This window comes from Hyperoodon ampullatus (assembly GCF_949752795.1).
Source record: "Hyperoodon ampullatus genome assembly, chromosome: 9".
NCBI lineage: Eukaryota > Metazoa > Chordata > Mammalia > Artiodactyla > Ziphiidae > Hyperoodon > Hyperoodon ampullatus.
The window spans coordinates 57,598,202-57,611,116 of record NC_136922.1 but is presented as its reverse complement, the minus strand read 5'-3'; the positions used below and the strand labels follow the sequence as shown (position 1 = coordinate 57,611,116).

Here is a 12,915-nt window from a genome sequence, read left to right as displayed (position 1 = left end):
TTTTTCCCTTATGCGTCTTTTTAGAATTTTTTTAGTCTTAGCTCTTACATTTAGATCTATGATCTATCTTTAGCTAATTTTTGCATATAGAGTGGGGAAAAAGATAATGTTCATTTTTTTGCATAAGAATATTCAATTGTTTCAGGAACATATATTGAAAAGACTATCATTTCTTCATTGAATTATCATAGTGCTATTAACAAAAATCAGTTGACCATGTAAGTGGTAGTCTCTTTCTGGACTCTATTCTGTGCCATTGATCTGTATGCTGATACTGCATTGTCTTCATTACTGTAGGACAAGAGTAATCCTTGAAATCAGGTTGTGGAAGAGATCATATTGTGTTCTTTTTCAAAATTGTTTGTCTGGTCTAGGTCCTTCATCATCTTGTCAGTCTGAAATTTTGGCTGGGATTATACTGAATCTTTAGCTTGGTTTCCAGAGAATTAACATTTTAAGATTATTGAGGGGCTTCCCTGGTGGCACAGTGGTTGAGAGTCTGCCTGCTGATGCAGGGGACACAGGTTTGTGCCCTGGTCCGGGAAGATCCCATATGCCATGGAGGGGCTAGGCCCTATGTATGTATGTATGCCTTTAATTTCAGCAATGTTTTGTAGTTTTCAGTGTACAGGTCTTGCACATATTTTTAAAAATTTATTTCTTTTTCAGTAAATTACAATTTCCAATTGTTCATTGCTAGTATATAAAAATACGATGGATTTATATAGATTATTCTTTTATCTTGTGTCCTTGCTAAACTCACTAATTAGTTCTAGAGGGTTTTTCTTTTTTCTTCTTCCTTCTGGTAGATTCTTAGGATTTTTGGCATAGGTGATAATGTCATCCTTGAATAAAGACAGTTAATTTTTTCCTCTTCAATCCGTATGCCTTTTATTATTTTTTTCCTCGCCTTTTTGCTCTAGCAAAGACTCCCAGTACAAAGTCGAAAAGAAGTGATAACAGTTGAACAGAAGTGATCTTAGAAAGCATTCTATCTTCCACCATGAATTACGATGTTAACTGTAGGGTTTTTATAGATGCCCTTCATTAGGTTGAGGCAATTTTCTTCTATTCTTAGTTTGCCGAGTTTTTAGCAGGAATGGATATTCAATTTTGTAAAATGCTTTTCCCACAACTATGAACATCATCAAATGATTTTGCTTATCATGTCATTAAAATGGTGACATTTATTGGTTTTCAAATGTTAAGAAGCTTGTATTTTTAAGACAAAACTCACTTGGTAATGAGGTATTATCCTTTTTGTATGTTGCTAGATTTGATTTGCTAATATTAAGAACTTGAAGTCTATGTTCATGAGGGATACTATTCTGTAGTTCTTTTTAACTGAACTGTTTTTAGCTGGTTTTGTTATCAGGGTAACACCAAGACTAGTAAAACAAAATTGGAAATGTTCCCTTCTCTTTCTTTTTTCTAGAAGAAATAATGTAGAATTGGTATTATTTCTTCCTTAAATGTTTGATAGAATTTTCTTTTGAAGCCATCTAGGCTGGAGCTTCAAGTTTTTTTTTTAAATTAATTAATTAATTAATTTATTTATTTATTTTTGCCTGTGTTGGGTCTTCGTTCCTGTGTGAGGGCTTTCTCTAGTTGCGGCGAGCAGGGGTCACTCTTCATTGCGGTGTGCGGGCCTCTCACTGTCGTGGCCTCTCTTGTTGCGGAGCACAAGCTCCAGACGCGCAGGCTCAGTAGTTGTGGCTCACGGGCCTAGTTGCTCCGCAGCATGTGGGATCTTCCCAGACCAGGGCTCAAACCCACGTCCCCTGTATTGGCAGGCAGATTCTCAACCACTGTGCCACCAGGGAAGCCCATGGAGCTTCAAGTTTTAAACTGCAAATATTCAATTATAAAAAACAGATATAGTGCTAGTCAGGTTATCTACTCTTATCTAGGTTTTAGTCATCTGTATCTGTCAAGAAATTAGCTTCATCTAGTTATCATATTTATTGCCGCCATAAAGTTGTTCTTATTTCTTATTATTCTTGCAATGTCTGTAGGATTTGTAGCAACGTCCTCTCTTTCATTTCTGATACTGATAATTTGTGTCTAGCTAGAGGTTAACCAATTGTATTAATATACTAAGAGTTATACTGATTTTTTTCTATTTGTCTTTTTTATATTCACTAATCTTTATTATTTACTACTTTCTGCTTATTTTGAGCTTAATTTGTTCTTTTTCTATTTGCTCAAGGTGTACACATGATCATTGATTTAAATATTGTTCTTTTCTAATATAGGCATTTCCCTCTAAGCGCTGCTTTGCTGCACCCCACAAGTTCTGACATGTATTTTCATTTCATTCAATTCAAAATATTTTTTATGTTTCTTTGTGATTTCTCCTTTGACCCATGGCTATTTCGAAGTATGCTGTTTAATTTCCATATATTTGGGGATTTGGGGAATAACTGTTATTAATTTTTAGTTTGATTTTGCTGTAATCTGTACTAGTTTCCTAGGTCTGTTATAACAAACTGAGTGTGAACTCTGCCCAATGTCCCGCATGTTATGAGGACTTTCCACTCAGGGTGGTGGGAATGTCAACTAAACTACTCTCCATCCCTTTTGAGCCCTGGAAGTTGTTTGGCTTACTGTGCTTTCCAGTGGGTCTTTCCTTGGACTCTAGAGCTGTGCTTCACATATGCACAATCAGCACTCAGCCAGAGATTTGAGGGCACCCCTAAGCAAATCTCCTTAGCTTCCTCCTCCCTGATACTCTGCTACACAAATTCCAGTCACCTCCACCTCCCCAAATGCCAAGCTCTACTAAGACTGCTGGGCTGTTTGTGCTTCTTCTTTCTGCACTGCAGTATGGAAACTACCCTCAGTTTCATAATGCTCACCTCATTTCTTTCCTTTCTCTCAGACATCACAATCCTGTGCTGCCTGTTGTCCCATGTCTGAAGATGGTCACCCCCCTCTACCTTTGTGCTAACTTTTCTAGTTTCTGGAGTGAGGGTAATTCAAGTCTATTTTCTCTCCCTTACAGCTTGGGTGGAATTTATTCATTCTTATAATTTTACTTTTGGTGGCTACCCTAGAGATCTCAATATGCATCCCTTTTTTTAAAAATTTATTTTATTTTTGGCTGTGTTGGGTCTTCGTTGCTGCACGTGGGCTTTCTCTCGTTGTGGCGAGTGGGGGCTACTCTTGGTTGCAGTGCGCAGGCTTCCCATTGTGGCGGCTTCTCTTGTTGCAGAGCATGGGCTCTAGGTGTGTGGGCTTCAGTAGTTGTGGCACACAGGCTCAGTAGTTGTGGTGTGTGGGCTTAGTTGCTCTGTGGCATGTGGGATCTTCCCAGACCAGGGCTCAAACCCATGTCCCCTGCATTGGCAGGTGGATTCTTAACTACTGTGCCACCAGGGAAGCCCCGCATCCCTGACTTTTCATACAACATTAAAGACATTACTTAAGACATTAAGACATTACTTTTACCACTTCCTGAATAATGAGAGCATCTTACAATTGTCTGAATCACTAAGTCCTTCCTTTTGGGCTATCATCTGCACATATTTCATTTATATACATGCTATAAATGCCACAAGACACTACTATTATTTCATCTTAAAAATCAGTATTATTTTATATTTACTCACTAATGTTCCCTTTATTTTATCATTCTTTCTGCCTGAAGAACCTCCTTTTGCATTTATTGTTGAGTAAATGGAGACAATTTTTCTCAGATTTTGTCTGAAATGAAAATCCTTATTTTGCTTTCATTTCTGAAGGTTGCTTTTGCTGAAAAGGGATTTTTTTTTTTTTTTTTTTTTCCAGTATGCGGGCCTCTCACTGTTGTGGCCTCTCCTGTTGTGGAGCACAGGCTCCGGACGTGCAGGCTCAGAGGCCATGGCTCACAGGCCTAGCCACTCCATGGCATGTGGGATCTTCCCAGACCGGGGCACAAACCCATGTCCCCTGCATCGGCAGGCGGACTCTCAACCACTGCGCTACCAGGGAAGCCCTGAAAAGGGAATTTGAGGTTGGCAGTGTTTTTCTTTGAGCACTTTAAGGATCTCAATCTACTCTGTTATGACTTCCATAGTTCCTGTTTTATTGCTAACCATTAGTCTTAGTGTTTCTCCTTAATGTGTCTTTCTTCTCCAGTTGCTTTACAAATTTTCACTTTATCTTTGATTTTCAGGAGTTTGTGATATTCTGAGGAATGTTTTGCTTTGTATTTTCCCTGCCAGGGGTTCACCTGCCTTCTTGAATCTATCAGTTGATGTTGTTGTTCATTAGGTTTGAAAATTCTTGGCCATTGTGTCTTGAACTATTTCTTCTGTCCCATTCCCCCTCTCCCTCTTTCTGGGATATTAATTACATGTGTATTTGATCTTTTTGAGAATGCCTCATATATTGTCTTTTCCAGAATGCCTCATATATTGTCTTTTCCAGAATGCCTCATATATTGTCTTTTCCAGAATGCCTCATATATTGTCTTTTCCAGACATACTTTTCTATGAATTTCAGTTTAGATGTTTTCTGTTGACCTGTCTTCAAATTCACTAATCTTCTTTTCTGCTGTGTCTAATCTTCTATTGGCTTGGCCAAAAGTTCATTTGGTTAACAAATATGTTGTTCAATAAAATTCCTGGTGAAGATGAAAAATGTGTCTTTTATTTTTACTTAAAACCGAATGAACTTTTTTGCCAACCCAATATTAAACCCATCAAATGAGCTCTTAACCAGATATTGTATTTTTGAGTCCCTGAATAACCATTTGATTGTTTTTGATTCTTATTTTCTAGTAATATTTTAAATGTCTTCATTTTTTCCCGCTTTTTTCTTCTATTAAAAATATGCTATTTAGGGACTTCCCTGGTGGTCCAGTGGCTAAGACTCCAAGCTCCCAATGCAGGGGGCCGGTGTTTGATCCCTGGTCAGGGAACTAGATTCCACAAGCCGCAACTAAGAGTTCGCATGTCTCAACTAAAGATCCCACATGCAGCAACTAAGACCCAGTGCAGCCAAACAAACAAATAAATAAATAAATATTTTTTCAAGCCTCCAAAAACAAGGTATCACGTAAAAAAATATGTTATTTAAAAATCTTTGTTTATAAACTTTAATAAAAGGGTCATCTATGGGACTGCTTCTGTTGTTTTTCTCATGATTATTAGTCACATGCTCCTGCCTTTCCACAGGTCTAGCAGTGTTTGGCTCGCTGTTTCCTCAGCAATTTATCCATTTTTCTCCCTACTTGTGCTGGGAGTGTTGGCCTGCTGTGACTTATTTTCTCTTTCCTGGAAGAAGGTCCTCCCTTCCTCCTGGGATTTCTGTGCCTTCAATGTAAGGAATACCCAACTACCATTGCTTTTATTTTGTGAGAAGCTGCTTGAATGTCGGATACTACTGGGTGATTCTCTTCCTAATTTCAATTTTATCTTCAAAAGATTACAGTAGCACTTCAGCTGCTCAAAAGTCATCCAGCCATTTCACTTGTTAAGAACAGTGAACAAGATAATCTTCTGAAAGGCCAATATCAGTGACACAAAAGCCAATAATTTTTTACGCACATAAATTCTTAGGAATACACACACACACAGAGACACACAAACACAGCTTGTGCTGTGGTAGAAAGAGCACAGAATTTGAAGAAACAAGATCTGGCCTAAATATTTTTGTCATTTACTAGCTAAGTGACCCTAGGCAAATAATTTTTCTATTTTTAAAACTTAGTTTTCAATTCATAAAGTTGTTGCAAAGATGAAACGGTATATTTTAAAAACCCTTATAAGCAATAAGCACATTGTAAGATGCCTTACATAATATTATCTAGTTTTGAAATCTACATCTAAAAGTTGTAAATTAAATAAACATGGGGATGGGGTGTAATAGATACACTGGCAATAAAAAACTGATAACCAACAGTAAGTATGATATCAAGGGAGAAGTAAACACTACTTTTAAAGTAGCAATAAGAGCTCAGGGTGAGCAATTTAATTAACAGGCTTAAACAGCCCTTACTTATTTCAACAGACCCTGAAACTATTACTTTATCTCAACACAGTATAGTGACTGATATTTGTGACAAGAAGCTTGTATCTGAAGGAAAATCATATCTTATATATTATTATTAAAGGAATATCTAATAAATTTTTGAAAGACTACAATCAAAAATGACTAAAATAAAAATTCTAGTTAGGTGATATACAAGTGGATAAGTTTCTACTTAGAAACCAAAGCTTTTATGTCATATGGCCTTAGAATGATTACACTGATGAATAAAATGAAGAATCTGCATCATTAACTCACTCCTACTAATAGAACACTTTGTAAAAAGTATGATTTTTCAGAACTCTTAGAAGAAGACAAGTAAGAGACTATGACTAAAAAATGATCACAGGAGAGGGTGAAATCAACATTTTAGGAATGACAAGATGGTTACATGAAGAAAAGGTCAGAGACATAAACGATAAGGTCCTACTGTATAGCAAAGGGAACTATATTCAGTATCTTGTAAGAGAAATAAAAGGGAAAAAAAGAAAAAGTCAGAGAGGGTATATGGCACAGGTTCTTGAAAGCAAGAATCATCTGAAGAATGGAAGAGCACGGTTGTGAAACAGTTAATACACTAAGCTTTAGTGACATTTACAAAGATTATTACAGGGAAATAGTATAACTGAAATGAAACTGGGCCAAAAATGGTTGTAAAAATATATTTATGGATGAGTTAAAAAGATTACTAGAGAGTTGATTATGGAAACAGACTCAAAATGTCAGGGTTACCAAGAAAAAACAAGATTTCAAAAAGTACTATATATAGGAAGTCAAGAACTGAAATGAAAAAACAGGTACATGGTCCAATGTAAAAGAAGAAAGTCAGTACCTTGTTGTTGAAAACGGAGACAGGACCAGAATCTTTTCCACAGACCTCCATTATAATACGACTGTTCAGTTATTATTTCCCTAAAACTTTAAAGTCAGCATAGAAAAGGCAAAAGTGGTCTAACTTCTGTGTACAGTAAGATCTCATTAACTGTTAACTGTTACTATTTGCTAACAAAGCCTAAGGTATATTAACCAGGTTCTAAAACAGTAATCTGAAAAGACCTCTGTAAAAAGAATTAAAAAAATAATTTAGTTATCTTATGAATAAACCAATATACCTTAGCAAGTGATTTTACAATAGGATTCTCCATTATCCCCTTGAGGAAAATTAGGTCTATTTCTTCTGCTCCTGTAGATGAGGGCAGCTCCGTAAGGTTATCCAGCACTTGCTGCATTGCTGCTGAGATAAAAGCAATAGTCAAAAAAAAAGCAAACTTTAAATTCCAAGCTATTACGGAATACAACTATAAAATAATTCAAGTAAAAAGACACTATCAATTAACACTCTTTTGAAAAGTCACATTTAAAGAACTGAATTGTTCAATAGTAGAAATTTCAAGTGGACTTCCCATGAATTAGCCGCGGGATAGGTTTTTACATGCAATTTGGGGTTTACCAGACTATATAATGCATACTTAGAACCTTATACTTGTTTTTTGTTTTTCAAATTTAAAAACATTACTCAAGAAGAAATATAAAATTGTAATAGAGCAATAAAAAAAAAGATTAATCAAGAAACTTCCAACAAGCCCAGAACCAGATGACTTCACCAGTGAATTCAAGAACTAAAACCATTACTTCACAAAGTCTTCCAAAAAAAAGTAGAAGAGGAAGGAACGCTTCCCAACTATTCTGTGAGATCCTGATACTAAATCCAGACAAAGAAATCACAAGAAGACTACAGCCAATATTTTACAAGTACAGAGGCAAAAATCTTTAATAAAACACTAGCAAACTGAATCCAGCAACGAATGAAAAAGGATTGTACACAATGACCAAGTACAATTTATCCCAGGAGTGCAAGGGTGGTTTATCAACATATGATAATCAATCAATGTAATACACTGTAGTAATAAAACAAAACCACATGGTATCTCAATAGGCACAGAGAAAGCATTTGACAAAATCCAATAACCTATCATGATAAAAAAAAAACCAGACTTCCGGGTAAGATGGCGGAAGAGTAAGACGCGGAGATCACCTTCCTCCTCACGGATACACCAGAAATACAGCTACACGTGGAACAACTCCTACAGAACACCTACTGAACGCTGGCAGAAGACCCCAGACCTCCCAAAAGGCAAGAAACTCCCCACATACCTGGGTAGGGCAAAGCGGAGAGATTCCTGCACAGAGGATCGGTGCCGAGCGGCACTCACCAGCCCGAGAGGCTTGTCTGCTCGCCCGCCGGGGCGGGCGGCGCTGGAAGCTGAGGCTCGGGCTTCGGTCAGAGCGCAGGGAGAGGACTGGGGCTGGCGGCGAGAACTCAGCCTGAAGGGGGCTAGTGTGCCACAGCTGGCCGGGAGGGAGTCCGGGAGAACTCTGGAGCTGCCGAAGAGGCAAGAGACTTGTTCTTCCCTCTTGGTTTCCTGCTGCGCGAGGAGAGGGGATTAAGAGCGCTGCTTAAAGGGGCTCCACAGACGGGCGCGAGTCGCGACTGAAAGCGCGGAGCCCAGTGACGGGCGTGGGACGCTGGGGCTGCTGCTGCCGCCGCCAGGAGGCCCGTGTGTGAGCGCGGGTCACTGTCCACACCGCCCTTCCGGGAGCCTGGGCAGCCCGCCACTGCCGGGGTCCCGGGATCCAGGGGCGGCTTCCCTGGGAGAGCGCGCGGCGCGCCTCGGGCTGGTGCAGCGTCACGCCGACCTCTGCCGCTGCGGGCTCGCCCCGCACTCCGTGCCCCTCCCTCCCGCCCGGCCTGGGTGGGCCAGAGTTCCCGAAGAGGCTGCTCCTTTGACCCTTTCCTGTCTGAGCGAGGAACGGACGCCCTCCGGCGACCTGCACGCAGAGGCGGGGCCAAATCCAAAGCTGAGACCCGGGAGCTGTGAGAACAAAGAAGAGAAAGGGAAACCTCTCCCAGCAGCCTCAGAAGCAGCGGATTAAAGCTCCACAATCAACTTGATGTACCCTGCATCTGTGGAATACATGAATAGACAACAAATCATCCCAAATTGAGGAGCCAGGAGTCAGTACTGTGCCTCTGAGGTGGGAGAGCCAACTTCAGGACACTGGTCCACAAGAGACCTCCCAGCTCCACATAATATCAAACGGCGAAAATCTTCCAGAGATCTCCATCTCAACACCAGCACCCAGCTTCACTCAACGACCAGCAAGCTACAGTGCTGGACACCCTATGCCAAACAACTAGCAAGACAGGAACACAACGCCACCCATTAGCAGAGAGGTGGCCTAAAATCATAAAAAGTCTGCAGACACCCCAAAACACACCACCAGACGTGGACCTGCCCACCAGAAAGACAAGATCCAGCCTCATCCACCAGAACACAGGCACTAGTCCCCTCGACCAGGAAACCTACACAACCCACTAAACCAACCTTAGCCACTGGGGACAGACACCAAAAACAACAGGAACTACGAACCTGCAGCCGGCAAAAAGGAGACCCCAAACACAGTAACATAAGCAAAATGAGAAGACAGAAAAACACACAGCAGGAGAAGGAGCAAGATAAAAACCCACCAGACCTAACAAATGAAGAGGTAATAGGCAGTCTATCTGAAAAAGAATTCAGAATAATGATAGTAAAGATGATCCAAAATCTTGGAAATAGAATAGACAAAATGCAAGAAACAGTTAACAAGGACCTAGTAGAACTAAAGATGAATCAAGCATCGATTAAAAACACAATAAATGAAATGAAAAATACTCTAGATGGGATCAATAGCAGAATAACTGAGGCAGAAGAACGGATAAGTGAGGTGGAAGATAAAATAGTGGAAATAACTAATGCAGAGCAAAATAAAGAGAAAAGAATGAAAAGAACAGAGGACAATATCAGAGACCTCTGGGACAACATTAAACGCACCAACATTCGAATTATAGGGGTTCCAGAAGAAGAAGAGAAAAAGAAAGGGACTGAGAAAATATTTGAAGAGATTATAGTTGAAAACTTCCCTAATATGGGAAAGGAAATAGTTAATCAAGTCCAAGAAGCACAGAGAGTCCCATACAGAATAAATCCAAGGAGAAATACGCCAAGACACATATTAATCAAACTGTCAAAAATTAAACACAAAGAAATCATATTAAAAGCAGCAAGGCAAAAACAACAAATAACACACAAGGGAATCCCCATCAGGATAACAGCTGATCTCTCAGCAGAAACTCTACAAGCCAGAAGGGAGTGGCAGGACATAATTAAAGTGATGAAGGAGAGAAACCTGCAACCAAGATTACTCTACCCAGCAAGGATCTCATTCAGATTTGATGGAGAAATTAAAACGTTTACAGACAAGCAAAAGCTGAGAGAGTTCAGCACCACCAAACCAGCTTTACAACAAATGCTAAAGGAACTTCTCTAGGCAAGAAACACAACAGAAGGAAAAGACCTACAATAACGAACCCAAAACAATTAAGAAAATGGGAATAGGAACACACATATCGATAATTACCTTAAATGTAAATGGACTAAACGCTCCCACCAAAAGACACAGATTGGCTGAATGGATACAAAAACAAGACCCATATATATGCTGTCTACAAGAGACCCACTTCAGACCTAGAGACACATACAGACTGAAAGTAAGGGGATGGAAAAAGATATTCCATGCAAATGGAAACCAAAAGAAAGCTGGAGTAGCAATTCTCATATCAGACAAAATAGACTTTAAAATAAAGACTACTAGAAGAGACAAAGAAGGACACTACATAATGATCAAGGGATCGATCCAAGAAGAAGATATAACAATTGTAAATATTTATGCACCCAACATAGGAGCACCTCAATACATAAGGCAAACACTAACAGCCATAAAAGGAGAAATCGACAGTAACACAATCATAGTAGGGGACTTTAACACCCCACTTTCACCAATGGACAGATCATCCAAAATGAAAATAAATAAGGAAACACAAGCTTTAAATGATACATTAAACAAGATGGACTTAATTGATATTTATAGGACATTCCATCCAAAAACAACAGAATACACATTTTTCTCAAGTGCTCATGGAACATTCTCCAGGATAGATCATATCTTGGGTCACAAATCAAGCCTTGGTAAATTTAAGAAAATTGAAATTGTATCAAGTATCTTTTCCGACCACAATGCTATGAGACTAGATATCAATTACAGGAAAAGAGCTATAAAAAATACAAACACATGGAGGCTAAACAATACATTACTTAATAACGAAGTGATCACTGAAGAAATCAAAGAGGAAATAAAAAAATACCTAGAAACAAATGACAATGGAGACACGACGACCCAAAACCTATGGGATGCAGCAAAAGCAGTTCTAAGAGGGAAGTTTATAGCAATACAATCCCACCTTAAGAAACAGGAAATATCTCGACTAAACAACCTAACCTTGCACCTAAAGCAATTAGAGAAAGAAGAACAAAAACATCCCAAAGTTAGCAGAAGGAAAGAAATCATAAAAATCAGATCAGAAATAAATGAAAAAGAAATGAAGGAAACAATAGCAAAGATCAATAAAACTAAAAGCTGGTTCTTTGAGAAGATAAACAAAATTGATAAACCATTAGCCAGACTCATCAAGAAAAAAAGGGAGAAGACTCAAATCAATAGAATTAGAAATGAAAAAGGAGAAGTAACAACTGACACTGCAGAAATACAAAAGATCGTGAGAGATTACTATAAGCAACTCTATGCCAATAAAATGGACAACCTGGAAGAAATGGACAAATTCTTAGAAATGCACAACCTGCCAAGACTGAATCAGGAAGAAATAGAACATATGAACAGACCAATCACAAGCACTGAAATTGAAACTGTGATAAAAAATCTTCCAACAAACAAAAGCCCAGGACCAGATGGCTTCACAGGCGAATTCTATCAAGCATTTAGAGAAGAGCTAACGCCTATCCTTCTCAAACTCTTCCAAAATATAGCAGAGGGAGGAACACTCCCAAACTCATTCTACGAGGCCACCATCACCTTGATACCAAAACCAGACAAGGATGTCACAAAGAAAGAAAACTACAGGCCAATATCACTGATGAACATAGATGCAAAAATCCTCAACAAAATACTAGCAAACAGAATCCAACAGCACATTAAAAGGATCATACACCATGATCAAGTGGGGTTTATCCCAGGAATGCAAGGATTCTTCAATATACGCAAATCAATCAACGTGATACACCATATTAACAAATTGAAGGAGAAAAACCATATGATCATCTCAATAGATGCAGAGAAAGCTTTCGACAAAATTCAACACCCATTCATGATAAAAACCCTGCAGAAAGTAGGCATAGAGGGAACTTTCCTCAACATAATAAAGGCCATATATGACAAACCCATAGCCAGCATCGTCCTCAATGGTGAAAAACTGAAACCATTTCCACTAAGATCAGGAACAAGACAAGGTTGCCCACTCTCACCACTCTTATTCAACATAGTTTTGGAAGTTTTAGCCACAGCAATCAGAGAAGAAAAGCAAATAAAAGGAATCCAAATTGGAAAAGAAGAAGTAAAGCTGTCACTGTTTGCAGATGACATGATACTATACATAGAGAATCCTAAAGATGCTACCAGAAAACTACTAGAGCTAATCAATGAATTTGGTAAAGTTGCAGGATACAAAATTAATGCACAGAAATCTCTGGCATTCCTATATACTAATGATGAAAAATCTGAAAGTGAAATCAAGGAAACACTCCCATTTACCATTGCAACAAAAAGAATAAAATATCTAGGAATAAACCTACCTAAGGAGACAAAAGACCTGTATGCAGAAAATTATAAGACACTGATGAAAGAAATTAAAGATGATACAAATAGATGGAGAGATGTACCATGTTCTTGGATTGGAAGAATCAACATTGTGAAAATGACTCTACTACCCAAAGCAATCTACAGATTCAA

At 38.8% G+C, this 12,915-nt stretch overlaps 1 protein-coding gene across 2 annotated transcripts in view; it reads right to left on the bottom strand.

The window, feature by feature from the left end:
• Nucleotides 1-7,244, bottom strand: part of PALS2 (protein associated with LIN7 2, MAGUK p55 family member) — a gene marked incomplete at its 5' end in the record, with an annotated part of 49,273 nt that extends 42,029 nt beyond the window's left edge. Inside the window, one exon of one of the 2 annotated variants that reach the window (XM_079711395.1) lies at nucleotides 7,125-7,244. In XM_079711395.1, the coding sequence (XP_079567521.1) occupies nucleotides 7,125-7,241 (117 nt within the window). The remainder of the gene's footprint in view (nucleotides 1-7,124) is intronic. The other variant, XM_079711394.1, reaches the window with a different exon arrangement.
• Nucleotides 7,245-12,915: the final 5,671 nt, after the last annotated feature.